Here is a 27,891-nt window from a genome sequence, read left to right on the forward strand (position 1 = left end):
CAAGGAGCAAAAATCTGTTTTTATTTAAGTAAACTGATGAACATAAAAACACAAAAATCATCTCTGTTTAATGCTTCATTCAGGCGAGGGGTCTCCTGTAGGTTTAATGGTGGGGTTAAGGTAAAGATTAGGTTAATAAACAACTTTTTAGGTTACAGTTTTGCTAGTTTATCTCACAAGTGATGACACGAGACCCAATGCGAGCTGACAAGAATACGCATCAGGTAAACAACACTTAGGATGGTGATATGAGAGTAGCTTAGCTGTTTTCTGGAATAACGATAGCTCAGTCCGTAATGTGTGTGTGTGTGTGTGTGTGTGTGTGTGGTTGATAAAGAGAAAGAGAGACAGTGGATGCACTCAGAACAGACAGCTGTTTGCGATCGGAGCAGAGAAGAAATTAGCAGTTAAATTGTCAAGTCGCTGAAAGTGTAGTGTTTAATATTTCCTGTCGCTCTCATCTCCTGTTGCTGGTTTTTCATCACAGTGCCCACGCAAATAGACTGCAGTAATGCTTACTAGTATCTTTCATGTATACAGGGAAAATAAATAACCCATTTTTTGTGCTAATGTAAACACCATATCCAGACTGTGATCATAACTTGGAAAAGCCTCATAAACAGGTCATTCATGCCCATGTAGACGCACTCATTATGTTTCCAGGTAAAATTAAAGCAATATTTCAAACACTTTGATTTGAGATAAAAAGCTGCTTTATACTTACCAGACAAAGCTTCCTTTGGGGTTGTGGTCCATCACGGTGGGATTTTCCAAGAACTGGAAGGCACCTGGGATGGTTTTCGTGGTTTTCGTTCCATACTTCACTATGACGGTTTGACGGTCGGAGGGCACCTTATCTGCTCGGTATTCTCCTGTCCTGCAGGTGATCTCTGCTCCGAACTTCTCCCTGCAAAGACAAGGACATAACACTGACTGGCTGGAGGAGTGGGGGTCGCACAAGGTCACCGTGCAGTGGAAGCCAACATGGCAGCAGTCTGACAGCTTGTTAAATCCTGGCTTTACTGCTCCTCTCGCTCGTTATTTTTCCGTTACCTCTGCCTAAAATGTCACTGTGGACTGGGTTTGACAGAACACTGGTGGTCGCAACAGCGAAGGCAAATGGTGAAAGAAAAAAAAAGTCCTGCTTATGACACTGGAGTTAAGGTCAATTCCATTTTTTGCTTCAGGAGTGTAAAAAAAAATCAATTTATGGGCTTCAAAGTGTGCATACTGTAGAATTTGCATAGAATACAATATCTGAATAACAAGTAGCACTTATCAACTGACAAGACTGAATTGAAAGAAAATTGGGCTTGGGCGTGAATGACAATTATTGAGGGAAGAAGTCCTTACACAGTGCAGTCCACCCCTCCGATTGTAACCTGGACATCATCCTTACTGCCGGTGTCCAGATTTCGTCCAGAAATTGTAATGAGGGTGCCCCCAGCTTTTGGACCTTTAGAGGGTTCCACTTTATCGGGAAATGGGTCCTGGAGAGGGAGGAGAGGGTGGAGGGGTTGTGAGATACAGCATGAATACATACTCATCTTTCCAGTGCAAGGATTTACATGCACACACACGCTCCGACCCACGGGCTTGCTCACACTCGCAAGAACAACACACACAATGCTGTGTCATATGCACACACATTTCCTCTCACCCTCCTTGATCTCAGACTCTCTATTAGGAACATTCTCTCACACACACACACACACACACACACACACACACACACACACACACACACACACACACTCTCATACAAGCACCACATCTGCCTCAATTTGCTGAGCAAACAGTTAGGCGGAGCACTCCCCTGTGGGGGAGCTTTAGCGGAGCCAGAGATATGAAAAGCCAGTTTAATACTTTAACAGGCTACAGCGTAGCTATTTGAGAGAAAAGAGGGCCTACTGCAAAGCATCTGGTTAAAGAGGAATGCATACACATTCTGGCTTATCGTCTACAGTGCATTACCATTGTAATGTGACGGCATCTAGGCGCTTAATTTACCAATACATTAGGAATGTATTTGTACATTTCACATAAATGACCATGCCCTTGGTATGTTCTGATAAGGGGCTCTCTGCGGTTTGGAAATGGAAACATAATAGAGACCATAAAACAACAATAAGACAAAATCAGCTGAAAGCTTTTGAGTGTGTTTATTCTCTGGGTCAAAAGTTCTGTGCCTTCAAACCGACAGTGTAGCTGAGGAGAAAGAGAGAGAGCGTGTGTGTGTGTGTGTGTGTGTGTGTGTGTGTGTGTGTGTGTGTGTGTGTGGGAGAAGATTTACCCTGTAGGTGAAGTACATGGAGGAGGTTCCTCGTTTTCCTCCCTGCACCTCTACCTCCACCTGGCCCCAGTCACTGGTCAGAGGGTTGACGGGGCCGATCTCACACACCACGCTGGACAGGACAAAAGAAGAACAGGTGAGAACATAGTAAGACTGACAGTTATCTTAATGATTAATTTATCTGCTCATTATCTGTCTTTTTTCTATGAAATGTTAAAAAAATATATATATAAAAAAGGACTGACACAATATCCTGGAAACTAACAAACTTTTTGTTAATTAACTTATCGGTGAATTGACTCATTGATTCAACTCTATTCAAGAGCTACTTTATTTATTTATTTTCTTCATTTAACCTGGAGTAAAGGACACTTTGAGATTAAAAATCTCCTTTTTAAGAGGCAGCAGCACAAATAACATGGTTGCAGACAATAAAAACAAACATATAATAATTAAAAATTAAAAACAAAGAGCAACTTACATAAATTATGAGATAACAAAAACCATTCTACAGCCAGATGTGTCTGCCTCTAAATCATTTAGAAACACTTTAAATGAATCCAGTGAGACCAGGTCTTGAAGATTTAGATGCGTTTGCGACTGATCCAAGCCGAGGGAGCAGCATACTTCAACGCCCTTTTTCAAAATTCAGTATGGACTTCAGGAACAGTTAGCAAGAATAAGTCATGGGAGCGAAGACAATAACCTCCAACCTGTATTCTGGATTAATGTTCAACTTCACCAGGTTTGTGAAAACACTTGAAAATTGGATCAGCATTTCTGAACTTAAACAACTTCCACAAATCAAAACTCTCGTCTGCTCTACTTCCAGCCTTGAGCTGCTGTATTGAAAACAAACAAATAGCCTTACGCAGTCCGTCTCCAAAATTATCCTTTTAAATTAGGGAGTTCTGATTATTTCAGATATTGGCATGAGTTCTGTGTATTGTTTTAGTTAATTGGAGAAAATGCTGTAAATAACAGAGGTAATTAAAATAAACTGCTTTTAAAAAGGAAGTAAAAGTTACTTTACAGACTGAACTCAAATGGCTTTTGTTCGTGTTTTGGAGTGGGCAGACATGCTAAACAGGTTCATCTGACGACTAAGCAGCTACTATGATTTCTAATGCCAAATTGGCTGCTTCTAGCATAAACCGAGCCCTCTGGGAATTTTTGCACAGTGCAGTGTCTGGAGTTTACTGGGAAATGTGTGATAAACTAAACACGTCCAAGTCCTCAAGGAGGACGTGTTGCTGATGAAAGAGGTCAGCATAAAATGGCAAGCCTCATTCGGGCTAACAGGTGGGCCGAGAGTAGACAATTAACAGCTGCAACAGTGATGTGAGGGAATGAAATATCGCAGTGGAAAGCCTGTCAAATCTTAAAGCAAGTGAGCTACAACGTGCTGCAGACAATGCAGGACAACTAACAACAAGATGGAGACTACAGCGGGCCCGTGAGCTCCAGAAGTGCATGATTTAAGGGTGAAAAACATTCCATCTGGTCTCGTAAATCCTGGTTTATGCCTCATCATGCAGATGGCGGGGCAAGAATTTGTCATAAACGTGGATCCATCCTGCCAGGTGTCAACAGTTCTGGTTAGTGGCTGTGGGGCAACAACGTGGGTGTTTTCGTCTTCATAGGCCATTTGTATGAAGCGAACATCGCTGTGACTGAAATGCATTTGCGAAACTTTTATTCCAGTTTTTAGGAACGGAGCAGGCAGCATGAAGAGACCACCAAAGAGCTTTGGCAAATGTGTGGTGCTGTCAAATCAGTGCTCTGGTGAACTCCTATTTCCAAGAATTCAGGCTGCTTAAAGGCCTCACTTAAAAAAACTCTTAAGAATCCACATAAAATGTTTTTGTACATAGAAACCAGGAGATGTACGCACACAGATTCTTTTTATCAACTTGAAATTGTGTGCACACTGATCGATGTCATATTCCACCCTCTACATGCCTACATGTATAAAAATGAGTCCGCTGATCAATTGTTCCTTACAGTGAATCATCGCAACCACAGTATCACCGCAGTATTTACATTTACAGCAATCACACTGATTGCTTCACACCTTCCTAAAATCAACACAACAATCAGAGATATCATTTGAGAGAAGAAGTTTTCATAGGTGAATTTATTAAATTATTTAAGTTTTGCTATGGTAAAGCTAAGCCTGCATTATGATTAGGACTCCTCACAAAGAAATGGAATGATTGCGCAAGAGCTGTCACTGGCTTTATTTCCAGACTTGGCTAATTTACACATTTCATATGTGCAGGTGGTGAAGATGTGCCGGGTGAGGTGACTGGAGAAGGCAGAGTGTGTGTGGGTCTTCAGTGACAGCACAGTCGTGTTCACTGAAGAGATTCTATATCCAAAAACTACGTGAAAACTAAAGTTATATTTAGTGATATATGCAGTGCATTAAAAAATATTACTGGAAACTATTGTTGCTATGTTCTACAATTCTTTAGTGCTATTTGATGCTTGGATTTCTACAACCTTATGTTTCAGATGTTATTGGCGGTCCCACTAAAGAAAGATCTCCCCTCTAAACACCTTAGATGTTTCACTTTAATATCTGTTTTAGGTCCAGAGAGGTAATAGTATCAAATATTTCACATAAAAAGAAAATATTACAAGAATGTTCAGAATATGAATAAAAATTTGAGAGGCAGAATTCTGTTTTTTCTTCTTTCCTCCCTCATTAATCCTCCCGCAACCCCAAACTGTACATAAAGTTAAAACTGGCTCCATCTCAACCAGCTGCAGCAGTTAAATGCTACTTACACACTAATGTGTCAGTATTAGCAATCTAATAATGTAAAATGTTATAACACACCAGTCACAGGGGCCATTTTTCTGTGGAGGTGGTACTTATACTTTTGATATTTTTAGTATATTTTGCTGATAATAAATCTGTACTCATTCTTAGAGTAAGTAGGACTTTGAATACAGGACTTTCATTTGTAATGTGGTGCTTCTACATCGTTGTCCCGAGACAGAGCATACTCTGAAAACCACGTCCACCACAAGGGAAAACAATCGGTGCCACAATATGCAACCAAGAGCTGAAATGTTAACTAAATGACTGTAGCTAGCTGAAAACATTAGATTTCAGCAGGTCCAATGAATATTGTAGCGCCTTATGTCTTCCAGAGATGAAACCTTACATCGACAGTATTGTTTGTCTGTCTCAGTGACTCTTGGAGAAATTATCCTACTGAATGGCAAAAGTTAAATACTTGATACTTGAAACTGATTTACAACTATTTGACAGAATCACCAGGTAAGATCATCATTTAAACTAACAAAGATCAAACCCAGGCATTACATATCTTAGTTAGCTTCAACCTCTACAGTTTGTCTGGCCAAATTACCAACTGTTACTTATGAGTGCCGGGATCCCAAAGTTTCTCCATTGCAGAAGCCCCCCGTCTTGCTTGCTGTATCCACTTTCGGCTTCTTAAACGCTCAGTTTTTCAGTTTGGCAGCCTATAAAAACTTATGCTGTGTCTCAAATTGGACACTTCTATACTTATACTTAATAGTTTGAGTGCTTAAGTGTGTTCACACTGAGAAGTATGGCAAATTGCAGTGCATTATAAGCACCCCTATGGTGCACTTCTAACGGTCACAAAGTTGAATGTGGAACATTGGACATTTTTCACCCTAAATGGTCACCATGTTGCCTGTGTAGCAGAAGCGATGGGACCACAAATACATTTCAGCTTTGTAAAATGTCGCCCAACTACTGCAGTGGACACCAAAGCATTGTACAGATATATATGAGTATTATTCACTACCACTATACTGTTCTCAGATAAAAGCTCTCAGTTTGGTTTTTAGGTTAGTTCTGTAATAATCTGGTGCCTCAAACGATAATAACAATGCTAGCTAACAGATGCACATTTTATCATCAGGAATTGACGTTACATGTGTTGTGGCCTAAGCTCTACAATCGGTTTACGTTTGGTGTTTATGCATGTTAAATTGTCGTCTTCACTACAGAAGATTTTAGTTTTAGATTTGTTGGTCCATTGCTTGACAAGCTGTAAAGTTTAGCAAAATGCAGTGGCTATCATTAACTCAGTAGATCAGCTGGTGATGGAGCCAGTCAGTATCAGTCACAGACATTCATCATGTGCCGTGAAAGCATGTTAATTTTTAATACAATAAATAAATGAATACAGAGGAGTTCAAGTGAGCAGATATAGAAAGCATATATTTTGGCGAGTGACAATCGTTTGTCAAATGTCAGCGATAATGCTCTGCCAAGTTGTAATTTACAGAGCAGAAGAAGAAAAGCTGTCAAATCTTGTCACTGTCATTTCTGGTAAGTGTGCAACAATTGTGTTTGCTATGAGACAACACTACCCTGTCAGAATTTGCGCACTTTGGGTAAGTATACAGTGTACGCAGTGTGCTACATGTAAGTGTACTAACAGAAGTATTTGATTTGAGACACAACATTTGTTCTGGGTTCTTTACCCTGTTGTCAGTGCAGCCCACCACACAGCAGCGTTAAGGCATTTTTTCTGTCGTTTACTAGCAGACCAAAGTGACATGGAGGCATGTTCACACAACACAAAGTCAGTGGAGAGCGATGAATTGTTTTCCCCTCCGCTGTGGGCAGGACTTAATTTGCGCTCTATTGGTACTCAAAAAAGGATCAGAGAACTTCTTCCTCTGCTGCCATTCACGTCTTAGAAGAGTGATTCTGTTCCTGAATCAGCCTGCATTTGGAGACTCTCAGATCAATACAGTGGCATAATGAGCTAATTAAAACATGCACCCTGGTTACCTCGGGGAAAGGCAAAGCACTCCTTAGCTGATAAGGTATCCAGAAGTTTACGAAAAAAGACTTGCTGTTTTTTGTACACCTGCCAAACACAGTTTGACCAACAGCTAACAAGAGAAAGACAGCGTGAGGCTGCTGCTCATATATTTGCATAAATACATCAAAGTGTGTAGCATTACCTCGTGGAAACAGAGTACTTCTCCTCCTGATGGATACAGGGCTCCCTGACTACAGTGATGCTTTTGATGTCTTCCTTGTGGATGCCAAGGTTGGAGCCCCGGATGGTGATGGAGATTCCTCCCAGCAGGGGGCCGAAACGTGGGATGATCTGGATGTGGAGATATAGTGGTAGGGGGTTGGGGCGCGTGTTTATAATAAGAGGGGATTTGAAATGGATTTAAACAGATTAGTTGTGCAATAAGAACGTACAAGAGATTTACACAGTCTGTTTAAGTCCGCTGAATAGTTAAAGTGTTTAATATTCAATGCCATGGTTGAGAATTACATCCATACTGTATGAGTCATGTTTGCATGTATGTGTGTGTGTATTAGAGCAAAACTGATGCAGGATTTCTGATGCTGATGTGAAAGATACATGAGGGTAATAAAATATCATATTATAATGCATAGGCTGATGTTCTGTGTAAATGCATGACACGACCAGATATTTTTTGTGACAGACACGTTTGAGTAAAGTCATTTTACAGCAGAACAATATTAATTTTTTTATTAATCAAAGATGGACTTGCTGTTTTCTTTTTGTGCACGGATGTCCTACATACATTTTTCTAAATACTTTTTTTTTGCATTGCTGTCAGTCTGTGAACCTTTTTTGTGGCTGTCCAGCCCAGATGCATTGGTGTGTGGGTGTCTCCTCTGCCGTCCTTTCTTGGTTGTCCATTGTACTGATGCACCCAAGATAAACTTTTTTGTTGCCCTTAGTAGGCACAGTTTCACAGCAGCCCTAAGACTTTGCAGCAAATCTTGAGCAGTCACTAAAAACTAAATAATTTTGAATAGTAACTACAAATAAAAACATAAAACAAAACATTATTAAACTTGAAGCACTTACTTTGAAATCAAATATACAATTAAGAGCCATCCACACCAAGAACAATAACTATAAATATATTGCTTCAAAAATCATTCTTACTCAAGTGGATGATGGAGTCCACACCACAACTACTAATGACAACAGTGGCAAACAATTTCGTTGGGAACACTTTCAAAGCAATTTGATGACTGATATGCCCATTTTCCATCCAAATAAGCACCTGTACGTGGGTTTCTTAAACACAGGGAAAAAGCTAAAAATAGGCAATAGACTCATTTCCCATTGCCAGCAGTAGATGAGTATGCCTTTATGTTTTTTATTCTAGTGTGTCACATTTGAGGTCATGGACTAGCTGAAAAACAGCACTGCATTCAGCCACCGACAAAGCGTTTATATAAACAGAAACTGTGATGTGATGAACATCTAGTTTTGTTAAGCAAGTGCATTGCCTTTTAATACTGCAGGGTTTCATTCAGTTCAATTCAAAGGGGCTTTATTGGCACAGGAAACATATGCTACATTGCCAAAGCAGGTGTGAAATGAAAATAAAATAAAAAATGCAAGTACAATAAGTAAGGACCTACTAGAAATTGGATTATACACACATTGTTGCTGATTGTGTTACACCTCTGACACACCCACCAAACAAGAGAAAAAGTACAAGCCTGTTTCACAAAGTTTGGAGGTAAACATGTTGTTCAACTTGGAAACCGTAGCAAAACGGTGCACACTTTCAGACTGAAAATGCCACATGCCTCCAGTGAGAAAGGAGCAACAGAAATAGCCAAACCAAATCCATTCAAATTTACAGGGCATCACATTTAACACGAAAGATGACACTGCAGAGACTTATCATCGCTCATCAGTGTGGATGCTCACATCCATATCGTTAAAGTCACTGTTATATTTATTGTTTTTGGTGTGGATGGCCCTTAAGAGTCTACAGCCATGCTTGCAGCTCACCAAAGTAATTACAATTCATCCTGAGGGGGACATAAATGTTGGTACAAACTTCTGTACCCATCCATCCAGTCAGTGACAAGACAAGTCAACCAACAATGTTAACCTCATGGTGGCGCTACAGGAAAAGTCAGGGGATCACCAAAGTCAGTAGGGTCCATCCTCTGGGGACCATGAACAAAATTTCCTAGCAATCCATCCAATAGTTGTTGAGATATTTCAGTCGGGACCAAAGTGATGACTCGACTGCCATAACAGCTATTATACATAAAATGCCACAAAAAGTCTTGCCATGACGCACACTGATTGCAACTCTTTGTGACACCTTCATTGTCAGATGTATCGGTCATAACCTCTGCCACACTGATTCGACGCAATTACTGATGGATTTTTGTCAATGACAATGAGGCGCCAACAATTAAGCGAGCACAGAAAGAATTGATCCAATCTAGATGTGCTGCAGATCAGCTCAACACGCCCTCAAGGAGAAGCAGACTTTCAACTCCTCCGTCGACAGAAAGAGGAGAGGCCAATAAAGTGCTGCGATCAATAATCCAATCACCAAAGTCGCTGCCTTTTCACTGCAAGTCACAAGCCATTGATGCACGCATTGTTTCCAGTTCATAGGTCAGCATAAACAGATGACAACAGTGAAAGTACTCACATCGGTAATCTGGGGGTCGGGGCACTCGGTGTTGTCATGATCCTCGGACCCTGGCTGGTCAGGGGTGCACAGATTCTTGTACACACACGCCTTCTGCTTGGCGCACCACACACAGCTATACTTTTGGTCTGAGTTCTTACAGAGACTACAGTCCTCCCTCCCTATGGAGCAGTTGTACAGGGTGACTGTAAAGGAAGAAAAAGTGTCATATTTTTGATTTTCTAATACATTAAAGTCTTGCTTTTATGAGTAAATAGCAAGATGTCTATGTTTGTGTTCTCCAACAGCATTCAATTTACATGGCGAGGAAAATATAAATCACTTGTTATTCTTTCAAATCATGTTTGGTGATACAGTCATTACCAAATAATTATCTGTTTAATTTTCCAATTGAAGATTAAAGGCAGCTTCCTCAGATCTAATGGAGGCCCCATATTGGGAATAGCAATGTACACACAGGGCATTAAAAATAAGGTCTCCACATTAAAATGTGAGAGAGCGTACCGTTCAGTGTGCTGTCCATCTTCCTGCCTGACTCCTTGTCCTTCACGTAGAAGAGCACATTGGTCTCCGGTGACTTGTCGTAAGAAAACTAAGAAATTGGAAGAAAATGAATTATTAATACAGAATCCAGTGATTAATGGCACTTAAGCTCTTCTCGGCAAACAGTGTGGGCTGTCGCTCCCTCATGCCAAGGGAGGAGAGAAAAAAAAAAAGGGAGGAAAAAAAATTATACCCAGTCTGGCAGATTTTCAGCTGAAGAAATCAATGTTGAGAAAGAACATAGCTCGGGGCTAGGTACTGTTTGAGCTTCCCAATCACAGAATTCACAATGTATAGAAGGAGCTAAAATAACTCCAGTGAGAGGAGTCTGTCCATTAGAGGGAGCTAGAGAATATCAAAGGGAGTGCTAAAGGGTGATTTGATTAATAAGCCTGGGACATAAAGTCAGCTCATAGATACAAAGTTTGGATATTGACTTTTTTGGTGCTGAAGAATCAGCAATCAAGTGGTACTCTACAATAGATTTCACTCAGTTTCAAGGTTTCCCTTTATTGCACTTTCCACAAATCAGCCGTGTTTCAAGGACCTGTGTTGAGTGGAGGGCAAATTGGCCACAAGCTATCTGAACAATCTCAAGAAAGGAACAAAATCAGCAGTTCAGTGTGTGAATACTGAGACACAGTCGGGGGTCGAGAGTCAAGTCAAGGCGAGTGCCAAGCAACTAGAAAACAGCCGCACTCACATTGAAGCCGCTGAAGGTGTAGAACGGCCCGCTCTCGAAGTTTACGTCCTCTTCCACATTTCTCATCAGTTCAGTGCCGATGGTGAAAACACGATCCTGGAAATAAACAAGAAACAGTGTGGATTAATTTATGTAGATTCTATTTGCAAAACACTGTACTCTGATGCTCCTCATTTTTCATTTCACTGCAGATCAAAAAATGTGAAAGGCTGTGTTGTAGAAAGCCCTTCTTTTCTCACCCAGAGTTTGGATGGGATGACTCCTTTTATTGTTTCTGCAACTGTATGCAACTTTTCTATGTGAGAACACTATATCCAGAAGATCTTAAAGGTCCAGTGCGTAGGATTTAGGGGGGGGGTTTGGGGTAGAGCGGGTCGTCCACCAATCAGATCAGCAGTTTGATCCCCGGCTCCTCCAGCTCGCATGTCTAAGCATCCTTGGGCAAGATACTGAACCCCAAATTGTTCCCAATGGCTGTTCCATCAGTGTGTGAGTGCGTGGTTACTGAGTAGCAGGTGGCACCATGCATTGTAGCCCCGGCCACCAGTGTGTGAGTGTGAATGGATGAATGTAATGACATGTAGTGTAAAAGCACTTTGAGTGGTAGGAGGACTAAAATGACATTTATCATTTACATTTTGGGAAATAGAATATAATAAAATAAGTATGTTTTCTTTAGTGTATAATCACCTGAGAATTACAATCATTGTGTTTTCATCACATTAGAATGAGCCGTTCATATCTACATAGGAAGCAGGTCCTTGTCTATGGAGATAGCCATGTTGCAATGCAATGTTCCTATAGTAGAACAGAACGGACAAACAAAAAACTTGCTCTAGATAGGGCCATTTGTGTTTTTGTGTCAGCCTCCATAGTTAGCAGCCCCTCCACAACAAGCAGAAGAACACAGATTGTTTCACGTGAAACTGCTTTATTCAGTGTTTTTTCTGGTTTAAACCACCGGGTCTGTTTGTTTTGGAGAGGAAGAGACATCTGCAAACAATTCAGCTCCTAGTAAAAAAAACCCTCCTGAACTCTGGATCTGAAGTTATCAGAGAAAAAAGGTAAACACACATTAGCAGGTTCTGGGCTAACAGCCCATCTGCGACGTGCCAAACAGCATGGAAGAAACACTGATTTGTAACGTGAAACTGCTTTATTAAGTGTTTCTACCTGTTTAAATCACAAAGTCAGTTTGTTTTTGAGATGAAGAGACCTCTGTCTGCGGCCAATTGGCTTGGGGTAAAACGTCTGGATCTTAAAGTATCAAAGAAAAAAGGTGAGCAAACATTTGTCGGTTCTTAGCTAGCTGTCCGTCTGTGACATGCCAAACAGCATTGGAGAAACATTGATTTGTAACGTGAAATTGATTCTATCCAGTGTTTTTACCAATTTAAAATAATCTGGTCCATTTGTTTTGGAGAGAAAAAGATGTCTGCAGATAATTAATCTCACAGTAAAAACCTCCTGAACAATGAAGGAATTCTAGCTGGTAGAAGTTTCAGCTGATTGCAATCTGCAATTCTCACTGCTAGATGCCACCAAATCCCCCTAAATCGTACGCATTGTTCCTTTAATGAGGAGGCTGACTGTTCGAGCTTGGGTTTGTTGTTGTTGCTCTCAATGTACAAACAGATATATAGACATTCAGTTAAAAACAAGTACAACAATGCTAATCATGTAAATATAAACATTTGGTTACTATAAACTTTTGACTGACAAAACTTTTACTTTTTATGTCACAATTTGTTTCCTTATGCTCTGGTTGAAAATTGTGACCAATCCGGTTCACTGTGGGCTTCATCCCAGACTCAGTTAAGTGTTCAAAAGAACCAATTAGTTTTGAATAAATCATTTAAATTCTGTATCTGTGCCACTTTACCTTGTAGAGGTCCAAATTGATCCCCTCGAAGCTGATACTCATCTTGTAGCCCACGGGGATCAGCACAGGATCTGGATTCTCAAACTGAGGACACTTTGCTCTCTGAGAAGGCATCAAAACAAATCAGATACTCTCACTTTCAATAATTTACATTTTAAATACGCCAACCACTTAACGGACACCCTCATCTGCGGTGACAGATAAGTGTATCGCTGCAACATCTGCTGACTTATAAATTGAGATCCTGCGCCCTACAGTATTTGTCACGCAAGATGGTGCCAGCTGATACCAGGATTTGAGTTTTTTTTTATTTATTAATTTTCGGGGGATATCTGGATCGCTCAAGCGTGAGTCTTTTAAAACTTCTGCTACACTTTTTCCAGCATTTATCGAACAGATACTATCAGTACAGCAGCCAACAAGGGCAAGCAGTCTACAACCGGCCAAACTGTTTCCATTAGGAGAAACATGCTGCAGCTTCAGAAACAACAGCAATTCAAAAATACATTCAAAACGAAACCTAAAACACTTTTACAGCAAATATGCTGCAAATAAAAAAAACGGTACAAAGTAAAAAAAACCCCACACAAACCCAAAAAACAGATGCAACAGAAAAATGCTGCATATCCAGTTAACACAGCAGACATTCCCCAAGCCTCTAGGGGGAGCACTAAGTGGAACAGCTTAATTTTCCACCCAAAAGAGCGACCAGATGGGAGAGTGTTTTTGAAGCTGGAAGAAAAGTGGAAGAAGGCCCCAGTCAAACAGAGAGCGTTTCGGCAGCCTGGGGCAGCTTTTTGTAATTGTTTTTACTGAGAGTTAAGCGTTTTGCTCGCTGCTTTTGCGCTGATGGGCACTCTGTGTTTTGCAGGATCGCACTAAATGCCCGAAGTTGAAAAAACTTACAATGGAAAAAAACTCTGCAGGGTGTTTACAGATATAACCAAATTAAATTGAAGACTTTTAAAGACCTTTTAAATACCATCTTATATGAACTTTTAAGATCGATTGTATGTGTGTGTGTGTGTGTGTGTGTGTGTGTGTGAGACACACATTAAGTACTTTTCCTAGTAAAACAAAATCACATCGCTGTCATAAATGCTATTTATTCATGCAATTCTTTGGTCTGTCCAATGATTGTAAACAGTCACTGGGTCTGTCAGGTTGGAGAAATTTTTGAAGTAAAGTGACGGAAAATATTCAAGACCCATCGAATCTGAATTTAAGACACTTACAGACTTTTTAAGGGCCTGTAGATACCCTGCTCCGACTTCATTTTTCCCACTTTTCAATAATAAGAATTAAGAGGTGGGCCCTCTGTGGTGGTAATGAAAACAAGTGTTTGCGTTCATGGTTTATTCTGAGGTAATGTTGAAAAATTGTAGTCTCAACTATGAACTAACCATAACTATGCTCATTGTGAAACTGTCCCTGACTCATCCTAAAATACACCTTTAGCCAACCATCAAGCAGGTGAAGCTCCTGGACCGGCTGAAGATACTCTCCATGATTTCTCCTTCTTTTGAGGGTCTCATGCACCCGCACACATCTCTGTTTTTTTCTGTGACGTACTACTACTATTTGGGAACAGCCTCTCACCCTCAATCAGAGCAAGGGCTCTATACCTGTCCGTTTTTTATATACAGATCTGTGAGCAGCAGCAGTTAGGCTAAGGACAGTTAATTCAGTGACTGCCTGGCCAAGTTGCAAAAGAAAAAAAAAAAAAAAAAAAAAAGCAGTGCAGTGTGCCTTGCTCTCTCTGATCAGGGCCTAAAGAGGCGACATACAAAGGTGTGTATTCTTTTTTACATTTGCCTTAGTGTGTTACACTATAGAGCAACAGATTTACGTAGCTAGCATCAGCATTACACACTACTACTACTACACACTATTACATCAAGCTGTTCCACTTAGAGCTCCTCCTGGAGGCCTTGAGAACATCTGCTGTGTAGAATCGACCTGCAGTGTTTTTCTGTTGCATTTGTTTTTTGGATTTGTGTGATTTGACTTCTCATCATTTCTGTGTTAATGTATTTGCTTTGGCTTTCTGCAGCACACTTGATCTTCTTTTCACAACATGCTTTTATTGTCTTTTTTTGGGGGGATTTTTGTGCGTGTTTTTTAATTTAGCATCCTTTCTGAAGCTCCTATTGGAAATGTTTTGGGCTGCTGTGGCACGTTTGCCCTTGTCAGACACCATACTGATAGTGTGTGTTTAATAAACGCTGGAAAAAATGTAGGGGAAGTTTCAAAAGACAAATCTAATCACCACATGTGAAGGGACGCCTGAGTGAGCTGGATATCCCCCGAAAATCAATAAAAATAACTTTTGCCCTTGTCAGCCTCCATATGTCAGAGATAAAACTCCCCAATATGCCACTGATGTGTTAAAACATGAGAAGACTCACCTGACGGTGCTTGATGATGTATATACCCCCTATGCTGTCGTCCATGTCGCTGCAGGTGTGATCAACTGTGTTCCACTGACAGCCCCACGAACTGGCCACACATGACATGCACCTGAAAACACACACAAGAATTTGGACACCAAAGATAAGGAAACGCTTTCACACACATACAATTAGGCAATCACACACACATAAAAGCACACACAAACAAAATCTTAAAACATGCAAACTCATCAAAGAGCGTCCGGCACAAAAATCCATGCTGCTGACAACGAAATGGATCTCCGCAACTTCACATAAGCAAAGCTCGTTCATCACACATTCCTTGGCATGAAAGAAATGAAGAAAAAAAATAAGGAGGGGGAAAAAAAAATTGGCGAGATCGACTTTCATTTTTTGATTAATGAAAAGGAAACTGAGGCAATTTCCTCGGCTTGGTAATAAAAGGAGGAGAGAAAATGCAAGAGGTGCGTTCAAAATTACCATGCATCACAATTTGCAAACAGAGCCTTGATCTCTCATCTGTTCATGCACGGTGATACATTTACATCAAGGTTGTCAGTTGATGCTGTGTTCAGTGTCACTGTGTATTTTCGGTGAGTGACAGAGCAGAACTGATAGATTAAGGGTCTGACTCACGGTGTGTTTTCTGATTTCCTCACTGTGGCAGCACAATTATAGAACTTGAACTCCCGCGTGGCCAGCTCCACTGTCTCGTTGACCAGAACCTTGATGGCCACGGCCACAAAGTCTGAGGGCACAGCAAAGGGAGGGTTAAAATGTGCTGCACTGGCTTGTTGGTGGGATATAAGCGTTACACATTTATGAAGTGGGACAGTGTCACTGGGAACTGTTCTGCATATTCAAGACTACTACAGTTCAAGATAAGATTACACAACACAGGAAGGACTACACATTCTGACACACAAGACATGACCTTTAAATAATTTGTGACAGAGCATCACCTCAAATATCATTAAACTAATTATTTATTAAAGCATTAATTTAACATGACTAAGTGTCTACTGCCATGCTAGTGGCTCTGTAAAGGTGTATTTATCCACAGCAGTACTAAATGCAAAGTGCTGACATGCTCACAATGACAATACTAACACTTCAGCATTTCAGTTTAGAATTTTAGATGAATGAATGAAACCTATGCTGCCCCCAGGGGAATCTGCTTTGTATAATTGAGCATCAAAGAGTATCAAAAACACATCAACAACGATAAAAACACATGACATAAAAACAAGCATCATAAAATGCATCTTATGAAGGACTGTCAGTTACTGTTTGTACACGACGTCTATTGCACGTCTGTCTGTCCTGGAAGAGGGATCCCTCCTCAGTTGCTCTTTCTGAGGTTTCTACCATTATTTTCCCTGTTGATGTTTTTTTTGGCGAGTTTTTCCTTATCCACTGTGAGGGTCCAAGGACAGAGGGATGTTGTGTGCTGTAAAGCCCTCTGAGGCAAATTGCGATTTGTGATATTGGCCTTTATAAATACAACTGAATTGAATTGAATTCTTTGAAAGCACTGTAACCAGGCAAAGTGAAAATAAAATTCAGCCCCAGATTCACTCTTGTTTGGCTTTTCACCTCACTATATTTGCATTTTTTCAGCGCTGCGTCTCTTGAGCCCCTTTTAAACTGCCTCTTTAAAGCAGGAATTTCGGCATCGGAGGTAGTAGCAACACTGAAACAACCTCTGTATAAATGGGTCAGCTGGCAGGACGGGATCATAGGCGGCACAGGTGTGACATTTTGACAGTGTTATGACGAGATTTAAAAAGTAGCTGGTAGCAGCTAACTCAAAGAAGAACGGCGGCCTTAAATGTCCACAGATCGGGTAAACAATGAGGTCCTTGCCCTCCAAGCAGGGGACGAGATCAGCTGCCACATAACAAAGATGATAACTGATTGTTTTTGCCACGTTATGCCATTGTTACTGTTTATAAAGCTCTGCTGACACATATGATATTTGTCACACTAGAGGCCGACACTATTGTGTTACATGTCACGCCCTTCACGCCTCTTTTGAGTCTGTGATGCTGACGGGCTGTCTAAAATCACACACTGGAGTGGCATGATGCCGCTGTTGTTTGGGTCTGTGTAAAACTGCAAAGGCGACATGAAGAGTCATAGCGGCCCTATAGCATGATCTCTGTGTAAAAAGGGATGCATGCTGCTTACATCCTTGCACCTGGTCGCTACCTTTCTGTTCAGCTGTGGGGGTACATGGCCACAGTCTCTGCAGAAAACGCCACACACTTCTTGTGGGTCATTAGTGATGATTGAGAGGAATTACTTCTTTAAGAGTCTATATGTTGTTTTTGAGGAAAATCATGCATAGTATTTGCCGGGTTCCAGACCTTTCAATCTGCCCACACTACTAAAATCGATTTGACTGAAGATGGAAACGGAGCAAAAGATATTGACAATTCTGTTCGATATCAGGCAAGCATAGTATATCGTTATAATGTCATAAAAAGCAACACTGTCAACATGAATACATTTACTAAGTAGTAAAAAACACAAAGTACAGCTGAGGCTGATGGGAATGTCATTAGTTTAACAATTTTACAGTTTGTGTACAAAACAGTATAAATAAAAATAATAAAGCTCCTAAAAATAAGATTTTGGAAATCATAGCACCTTCACTAGACATGGCCACAAAATTGGCTAATAACGTTGGATCTGACTCAGCTGATATTGTACTTTAGAAGAGCAAATTCCTCACCAGACCAAATCGCTAACGTGCATTACTATGGGACTTCTCTTCTAATTTTCGATTACCAAGGGGCGTCATCAATTGCCGATTACCAAAATGCCTCTTAACTCAATTGAATAGACCTACAACCAATCAGAGCAAAGAAACGTGATGTAACACTGAGCACTACAGCAACTACAGCATGCAGAGATGAGCTGGGATGGTGTAGCATCAATATGTGCATGTTTTTGTCTTCAGAATTTGAAAATACTACGTCAACAGCTTCCACATCAGGTGCAGCCATCTTGGTTGTTTTCAGAAAAGCCTCGACAGTGCTTCTCCTTACTAAGCTAGGTCTATGCTCGCTGTAGTGCCCTCAACGCGAGGGCATGCGAGCCAAAAAAGAAAACGTCATCATGTATTTCACGTAAAGCGTGAAGGCTCAGCAAGGTGTCAGTTATCGTCTTAACATGCCCCACATTAGCTCAACAGTTCTGATTGATCCAAAGTGGTCCAGGGTGGCTGGTAATGAACGGGAGGGGAACCAGAAGTGTCTGCCAGAGCAAATCAAACATGAGCTCACAGATTTGTCTGGTTCCCAGGTTAGCAAATGCCCTTACAACTTAATCATCAAAACTAACTGTCAAGCCTGGGGCATTTTGGGGCCCTCGGGGTGTGGGGCCCTCTTGCAATCGCCGGCCTAACCAATTGGTGATAAAGCCTTGGTTAAAATGGAGAACAACAGACATTTTACTTGAAAGAGGATGCATTAAAAAGAGAGTAGGTTCATCATAAAAGCAATACCTTGGCCCTCAGGTGTGTGTGGTATACTTGAAGGGCTGGGTAGATCGCAGGAGACCTGACCGGAGTCAGACATTGTGCCAACACTCTCAAAAGTCTCGATGGAGCAGAGCAGACGATCAGACGGCCCGATTGCAGGAAGGGAGGGGATGTTGATCTTAACCTGAAAACAAAATAATATGTAAAGGATTTTTCACAAAAAGGGTTATTGCATATCACCCCTTAGAAATATCACGTCATATTAAATTTCTCTGCTTAGTACATCATTCAAACATATCTGTCTAACTGCGAAGTTACAACACAGAAACTGTTTCCTTTTACAGCCTTGGAGATTGATTGATTGCTGTTGGTGGATATACAAGAGTGAGTCAGAGAGAGAGGGACAGAGAAGTAGTCAGGAATGAAAAAAAAACAACTTGAGAGAGAGAGAGAGCGCGCACAAGAGAGGCTCTCCATCTTCAAGCCGTGAGCACAATCAACCAGGTCGGTTATAATAAGCTAGTTTGGAGTTTTCTGGATCGATCGATACAGAGGCAGGAAGACCTAGAGCCCAGGGTCCCTGATTCACAATGGAAACAGTTTATTACTCAGGCTGTGCATGTTTGTGTGACGTGCATGTGCGAGGGGTTGTGTTGTGCAGAGAGAAAGAGACAGAGAGAGACGCAGAGAACAAAAGGGAGAGACGGCGAGAAAAGAAGCAGCGCTGTACCTTCTGAGTCTTTCTACAGGAAAGGTTCGGGGGATAGAGGGAGACGATCTTGACACACTGCTGCCTAGGGCTCCACAGCCAGCCATTCTTCTCCTCCGCCCGTCGGCAATCAGACCTCCTGGTACACCTTCAGACGAAGGATGAACAACTCCCATCAGCCTCTGCTCCACAACCCCTAAACACTTTTACAAGGCCTCAGAAAACAAAGCCTATAGACTCTAACAGATTTTCAATGAGCTTCTGTCAATAACAACCTCATGCCCAAGTGACTTCAAGGAGGGTCTGTGCAGATCTTTTAAGATTAAGTTTTATATAGACACAAAAAACACAAAACGCCCTCCTTGGTATCTGGTTTGCAGTGTGTAATATGTGAAATATGTTTTAGATTAAGAAAAAGCATCAGTTTAAGGAAGCCACTTAAGGCTTGTGTGGTTATTATTCTTTTTTATTGCAGCCCTAAAAATGTTATCTCAACATTTGACACTGAGCAGTATGATTCGATAAAAAAAACATAAAGTGACACACTTTCATATTTACACTATATTGCACAGGAGATGTAGGAAAATAGAATACATCATATATAATAACAACACAACTTTAGAATCCAGCTCTCTGTCATCAATTGGGTAAAACACAATTCAAAATTAAATGTATACTAAAAAAAAGGGACTACAATGACTACGTTCAATTTTTCTGATTACCATGCAAAATGTGGAAAAGTGGAACAGCTGGAGCCGCTTGTCATTTTGTGTCTTTGCATCAAATTAGCAGTTTTTTCAATGTTTCCCACCATCGGCGGGCTTGCTTGACTGTGCGAGCACAGCCTTTGGATATATTTGCATATTTCCAAAAACCTGCTGATATCCCAGTCTTTTCATAACATTTCAAAGTCGGGGTATTTCTTTTTCTGACGAGGAATGTAGGCTTTTCTTTTGGGCATGCATCTGTACTCCAGCCCTGCAAATTCTTGGCGAGTTAATTTGTGTATAAGGAATCCATGACAACGGACAGAGCATGCTGTAAACGGGCAACAGGCTGTGTGTCACAAACTGTGGTAAAATGAGGCACATACTCTGAATATACATGTCCAAAGAATGCTCCTACACCTGAATAGTACCAGCATATCACACTTGTCTTGACTGGAAAATGCTCAAGCTAAAAAAAAAACGCCTAATTCTGACTTTCTAAACAGAATACGCTGTTAACATGACCATATATAATTCATAATACTGCCATATTCACAATAACAGTGGAATATTAGTGAACATGTAAACGTACCCAGTGTAACACAGACACATCTTAATGATGTGAGAACAAACAGGAGCACTCAATATAATTTAGCAGCACTTTTCTGTGGAAAATAATATTAATCAAGTTGTTTACAAGATGTACAGTAGAAGTGAAAAGGACATAGCAAACAAGTTAAGTACAGCTGCAACTAAGGATTATTTTTATCATCTATTAAAGGTCCAGTGTAAAAGTTTTAGCTGCATCTAGGGGTGAGGTTGCAGGACTGAAACTTCTTCTGCGTGTGGAGAACTGTGGTGGTCGACACAATAAATCGAGAAGATGAAAACATGAGTGGCTCTATCAAGAACCAGTGTTAGATTTGTTCGCTCTGGGCTACTGTAGAACAACATGGCAGACTCTGTGGAAGAGGATCAGCTCTGTATGTGGATATACACAGCTCATTGTAGAGGTGTATTCACACTGAAAGCTAAGCTAATTATCACATTGCCTTTCATGCCACTGGAGAAATCTTTTGGAGTATTTTACAACTGGCGAATATTCACCCCTCACACCTGTGCTAATAGTTGTACTTGCTAACTGGGGAAGGAAGCTAATGGCTAACATGGTTTGCAGTAAAGTGCAACCGATACATTAGTTATAATAAAGTGATGTGAACATGGTAAACACGGAGGCTCCGTGCTCTGACCCATCATAAACCAAGATGGCAAAACTCTTATTTTTCATACTGTCAAGCAGCACATTACCGATTCACTCCTTCCGTTGTTCACTTTTTACAATAAGAGACCAACTTAAATTACACAGCATTTTGCTAATCAGCAACTCAAATATTTTCAGAACTTGCAAGGTAGTTCTATGACTTCCCATGTCACTTCCCATGTCACTATGATGACACAGCATCATACAAATTCCTCACGCAAGTTGAAAACTGTCAGCTCGTGTGAATACGAGCATTGGGTGGACTACGCATCTTTGAGTCATTCAAGTCCTGTCTTTGCATTGACTTTGTATGTAATTTTGCCAATCTTGCTGTGCCAAATGCTCGCATCACATTCAGTGTGAACACACCATAAAGTAACGACGACGCAGCAATTCTTATTTTCAGACCATTACAGGCTAATGAAAACATAGTTATGAATATTATTGAGCACCTGACCATGAATGTCCCTAAATCCTACATACTGGACATTTAATCTGATGATTCATTTCTTCATTAATTAATCATCTTGTCAATGAAACATCAGAAAAGAAATGTCCATCACAGTGTCCTAGAGCTTGAGTTTTTGTCATCTTGATTGTCTTGCTTTATCTGACTAACAAGCCCTGAATCCAGAGATATTCAGATCACTACAAAAAACAGCAGAAAAATCACAATCAACATGCTGTTTCCCTTGGTATAAATAAAGTTCTATCTTATCTCTGGAATCATCAAATGTTTAGTTTCAACAATGACTGAAAATATGATCAAAATTGTTGCTGATTAATTTCCAATCGAACAATTGATTAATCTGCTCACTGTTGCAGCTTTAGAGCCAAGCAAAGTGTGTGCAGTGTTTCTGAATAAGACTATCAACAACTTCCAGAGAGACAGAAATGTTTTTCTGCTGATTTCTCTTCCGTGATCAGATCTCTGTAAAATACATGATACATACTGCCCCTTCTACCCTCCAGACCCTGATAAATATAGGTTGATGAGAGTAAATTGCACAGACTGTCTTCGCTGCATGAGGCTGACAAACAGCTTTAATTCCTTACGGCTGCACGGACAACAGGAGATGGAATATAAACACCGAGGGGTACTAAAAGTGTCTGCAATAAAACACTGAACAAATACCCCGCTGTGTTTTACAGATGGAATTGCATGTGTGGGTGTTTGTGCTAGTCTGTCGCTGTGTGCATGCATTTAGAAGTGTGTGCGTGTGTGTGTGTGTGTGTGTGTGTGTGTGTGTGATCCTCACCTGCCCTCCAGGACACACCAGCCACAGTAAGGGTCCCTCAGTTCCACACATGATTGGCAGTCTTTCTGTTCGAGGCACGTCTGCACCGGCACCTTGGTGATCTGGAGCATTACGGCATGAAATATGATCAAACAGAGCACCTTAGGGGAGACACTGCACAAAATATGAGGCATTTAAACTACGGCTAGAGATGTTCCTCGGGTTGTTGCAGGTGTGCCGAGTCAGAGTAATACCCGTCCTGTCACACCACATGGTCTCTCATGTCTGCTCCCCATGCTCAATTACTAAAACAGTGCCCTCTGTCTATGTGCTAACTATTTATTGCATGCAGTGGTGGAAAGTAACTGAGTACATTCACTTTACATGTGCTCGAGTGCTTCTATGTGATGCTAATTTAAGGCGTCGGTGTGCTTCACCTAAAGTGCTTGATGGATCATCTAACAGCATCTAAAGCCAGACTGATCAGGTGTGAGAAAGTAGGCAGGATTTCAGCGGTTCTCTAACATGATCTAGCCTCATTCCAGACCGCTGAAACCCATTCCTGAGTTGTTCAGTGATTCAAATAGACTCAATGAAGGGAAATCAAATTGCAATTTAGTCCTATTATCATGTTACATATGGTTTAATCATGTTATGAAATATGTAGGGCTGTACCGAATGTAATTTTTTTACATTCAAAGCTTCTGCTATTGAGGTTTTCAAATGAAGCTCTGAGTGTCTGTCGTCATATTACATGACATCATCACCCTAAAAATCACATCACCTTCAAAATTAATCGAACAAAATCCTCAATCTGAATAAAGTGATTCATCATTTTAAATGAATGTAGCCTGTGGCAAGCTGCCATGGCACGGCTGTAGAAAGCTGTGGCGGCCACTCTGAGCTGCAGCTGTTTGATTCTAAGGCGAAGTGCGGCCAAACTAAAAGTTGGGGATAGTTTGACTCAGTGGTTCCCAACTGGCCCAGCCTCAGGGTCCAAATTTCTTCTTAGTCATTAGTTCAAGGTCCACACAGTTTAATATATTCAGCATCATACTTGTGTTTGGCCATGAAGTCCAGCTAGTTTGCTGTCTGTCAAGTGGCTGTCTGTTAGTCACTCACTCTACAGCAGGAAATGGCACTTCAAAAAAAAAAGCTCAGTGCCCGAAATTCACTGTACTTCAAAATGAAGTGTTTTTTACAAACTCGTTATGTTTGTGAGTCACTTGTGGCCCATTCAGGAATGTAACCACAACCCGCTTTTGGACTGCGACCCACCAGTTGGGAACCACTGGTTTAACTTTTAGCGGCAATTTGCAGCCAGACAATACCCACAGTCAATCAGTAAAGAGAGTCCTGTGACTCTTGTGAAATGTTAATCTGTGTTACAAAGAATTTCTTCCCGCCTGAAATACATGAACACACCTCCTGACTGCAGAAAAATGCCATTTTTGTGTTTAGCTGCACTTTACTGCTGCTCGGTGTGTCTTTGATGTAATACAGGTATATACCTCCCTTGTGTGCAGCAAGCAAACTGTTCTTTGACAGCAGTGAATATATTGTTTTTGAAAGGCTAAACACCAATATATATAGACTGAATCAGAATATTTCGTTAGATAAAAACATGCTGTTAATTTTGGAAATTATTACATCTATCCTTTTTCAGTAAATTTTGACTTTTGTGCTCGGTAGCACTCTGGAGTTCATAGAAATATTTGGATCACACCGGTCAGAAACAATCCTACTCAGCCACCACTGGAATCTAAATCTACACATAGTTTAATACTAATAATATTAGAGTAGCCTGAACTTCTGCAGCTGTGCAGAAATGCTGTGTTCGAACAGAATGAATACACATGGAAAAATATGATATAGTGTTATAGGTTTAAGAAGCCAAGAGCATGTTACATTTGTAAACTTGGCTCCACTTCAACCGCCTACAACATTAAACTGCTTCTTTCCTGTTGATGCATCTGCACTAACAGTCCAGTAATGTAACATACATAACAAGTTCACATTCTAAAAGGTAAAATTCTGCTTGACTACTCTCACTTTTGGCTTCTAAGGACATTTTCTGATCATACTTATGTACCGTTCAATGCAAACTACTACTTGTAATGGAATATTTTTACATGATCTAGGCGCTCCCTCCCTCACTGATTCTTCCCTGTACAATATACAGCAGACTTGCAGTCAAAAACATATTTGTCATATCATGACTTTACAGTCGTCATTGACAGTTATTTGGCTTTTGATATACCGAGCAAGTCATTTACACTTCGATGTATTAAAACTAGAGTCATCCAGCTGTACTCTCTATAAAATATATATTCAACTCTCACTTGCAAGACAGAGGGAAATACATCACATGCTTTTGGTAAAAGGTAGTCAAACAGTATGATAATACTCTCTTCAAGGACACTGAGATCACTACAGCTGTCTACACAGGCGGTGTACTGGCATTTAACTCTTTATGCACCTTACTGCGACCCAAAGCATCTTTTTTTAAGCTTTAAGGCAACATTCTTCTGTTTTAAATGACAACAGTGATTTTATTGCTGCCAAAACGCAGGTAACCCACACACAGTGCTGTGCCTGAATGCCTCATGTATAAACACGTTATGTATGTATGATATGCATTACAAAAGGGCCCTGACATACACACCTTTTTCTCTGTGGTAATGTAGAGATGGCTTTGACTGAGGTCAAAGAAAAGGTTCTTGTTGACCTTCTCTCCCATGGTGTCGCCAGGAGCCTTACCGTACATGTATGGTTCTCCAGTCATGTGCACCTGAGAGAGAACAAAACACTGTCAGACATGACGTCTGTAATTCCCCAATCCTGCTTCTCTCAGGTCGACTAAAGGAACAAAAAAAGAGCCAAGCAGAAAAGAGCGACAACTCCACCTTGAAGACCTCCCCCTGCGTGTTCCCCAAGAAGGCGATGGTGTGATCATTCTCCACAGCGACAGCCACAGCGGTCAGAAGGCCTGACCTGGTCCACTCCGCTTTTGCCTTCAAGGCAAAGTCCGGCTTGCTGGCCAGAGGGGAAGGCAGAAAGTCACCACCGCACTTGTTGGATTTCAATGTATCTTTCTGTAAAAGAAAAGGAAGAACAAACAGACGATGACACACTGAATCCTTCAATCCAAAGGATATGAGAGGGAATCAAAGCCCTTAGCAGACTTGCAGGTGCTGTGCTAAATAAGAGTCATGGCGGGGATCAACAATTATGTTGTCAACCATTGTTCTTTAAAGGCCAGCGTTGTACAGGTGTGGTAGAAGTGCAAGTAGACATGTTATCGATATGTTTTCGCTAGGCCATTTCTTTTTTAAATGCAAGAATAAAATGTTAAGGGTTCCCAAACATTTTCATGGACTGAATTTAAAACTTTCCATGACTTCTCAAGGACCCATGATAAAATTTCCGAGACCATTCACAACGTATTACATGAACAGAACTGTATACCTTATTCAAAATGTTAAATATTGTATAAAAAAATAGTAATCATTTTCAATTTAATCTTATGGTTGGTTATGTCCATATTCACTTCAAATACTTCAAACTACAGGCATAGTCATACAAACACTAAACAGTGTATCAGTCTGACACTGGCTTTCAAGCATGAGGTACTGATACATGACTTTTTCAGGTTTTCCATGACCGGGGGAACCCTGGAGAGTTACAGCAGCTTATGTTAAAGGCAGAATGAGTAGGATTTGTCGGTTGAGGTTTGTAAACATTAAAAGCTGGCCCATTGCCCCTGGCTTAATGGCTCATCCTGGATGGCTGCTTACGATCTGGCACCTGGTCGCTATGTTTGTATAGAGTCGCACCCTCACACCCTGTGCACTGCTATTGGCTGAGGGGGGGGGCAACACACCACTACCCAAAGGTTGGCACCCAGAAACATCTTAGAAAACACAGGCAGAGGGTAGGGTCTCTGCAGATAAATACACCACCACACACTTCTGGAGGGTCATATGTGATGATTAAGAGGGATTAGTTTTTGTAGTTTTGGAGTTTACACATCGTTTTTTAGGAAAATCCTACTCATTCTGCCTTAAATACTCATCTGGCAAGAAATGACTCATATATGCAAATGTATGTTTTGTGTTGCAGTGTGAGAGATTTAATTGATAGGATATCCGCACACGATTAACGGTGGCCTACTTCATTCATGGCTGAACGAATGTACTGTTTAAATAGGCTACAGCTGTGTGATTAAAATTGTGTTTGAATTTATGTGGGAAAAATATTAGACGTGACAAAGTCATATCTATTCGAATTTACATGTGCTTTGTATTTGCAATGTTGAAAAATCATACAGTTTTGATATCAGCTATGAAAGATGATGGTGATTTGCCCACCATCGCTATATGGTATTATTCTGGAGGACTCCAGGGAATAGGGAACAGAGACATGGAAAGAAGGAAGGTGTGTGAGACAGACCGAGAGCTTTAAACAGTACTATATAAAAGGGTGTGCAGAATAAAGTAAACACTGAGACATTAAAGTAAACAGTGACATATCTATGTATTATTAATTACTGCAAAGGGAATTCTTCAAAACATATTCCACTTGGATCTCTTATTTACGGAAGCCCTGAAAGGCAAGGTGAAAAAAACCTTTGTGCCAAATTAGTCAAAACCCTACGTATGAGATATGATATCCTGCGTACGGGATGTTACTCCTACGTAGGAGATAGGAGATAATAGAGAATAGATGATGAGATGAACGATTCAAGATGGGAGGGCCTAGTAGAAACAGCTGTTTGTGGCTTGAATCATTCGCTGCCTCTCTCTTAAATTGGACATTTCTAGGTAACTGAAAAGGAAAAACTTTTGTTTACCCTGCATTTGGCTGAACTTTCAATACCCTTTATATCACCAACGCTCTAAGTGCTTCAGTCTGCTCGGCTTTTTCACCTCAAAACAGCCTTATTAAGCCTTAAAGTTCATCTTAAAGGGAAATTTCGGTTTGTTTCAATCTGTCTCCTATTGTCCTAAATTTGTTTCAAGTGACTAGTGACATAAAAATAATAGTTAGCATGTTAGCCGTTAGCCTAGATACAGCCGGGGCGCATAGTAGCGTCAGACCTGTTAAAACGTAAGTGACAGGGCATACTTCAAGTGCAAAGTTAGTCCACTAAACAAGCTTTTTTTCCACAAAGAC

General features: G+C 40.7%; 1 protein-coding gene across 3 annotated transcripts in view; it reads right to left on the bottom strand.

Annotated features, from left to right (window-relative positions):
• Positions 1-27,891, bottom strand: part of plxnb2b (plexin b2b) — a 178,753-nt gene that overhangs the window by 51,480 nt on the left and 99,382 nt on the right. For all 3 annotated transcript variants that reach the window (XM_050072792.1, XM_050072791.1, XM_050072789.1), the window contains 15 exons: positions 25,623-25,811; positions 25,382-25,507; positions 22,738-22,838; positions 19,532-19,658; positions 18,826-18,985; positions 15,951-16,062; positions 15,312-15,423; positions 12,904-13,005; positions 11,022-11,117; positions 10,280-10,367; positions 9,776-9,960; positions 7,277-7,425; positions 2,294-2,405; positions 1,354-1,490; positions 725-907 (listed from right to left, as the gene is read on the bottom strand). In XM_050072792.1, the coding sequence (XP_049928749.1) occupies positions 725-907; positions 1,354-1,490; positions 2,294-2,405; positions 7,277-7,425; positions 9,776-9,960; positions 10,280-10,367; positions 11,022-11,117; positions 12,904-13,005; positions 15,312-15,423; positions 15,951-16,062; positions 18,826-18,985; positions 19,532-19,658; positions 22,738-22,838; positions 25,382-25,507; positions 25,623-25,811 (1,979 nt within the window). The remainder of the gene's footprint in view (positions 1-724; positions 908-1,353; positions 1,491-2,293; positions 2,406-7,276; positions 7,426-9,775; positions 9,961-10,279; positions 10,368-11,021; positions 11,118-12,903; positions 13,006-15,311; positions 15,424-15,950; positions 16,063-18,825; positions 18,986-19,531; positions 19,659-22,737; positions 22,839-25,381; positions 25,508-25,622; positions 25,812-27,891) is intronic.

Source organism: Epinephelus moara, chromosome 20 (genome assembly GCF_006386435.1).
Source record: "Epinephelus moara isolate mb chromosome 20, YSFRI_EMoa_1.0, whole genome shotgun sequence".
In the NCBI taxonomy this organism is placed as follows: Eukaryota; Metazoa; Chordata; class Actinopteri; order Perciformes; family Serranidae; genus Epinephelus; species Epinephelus moara.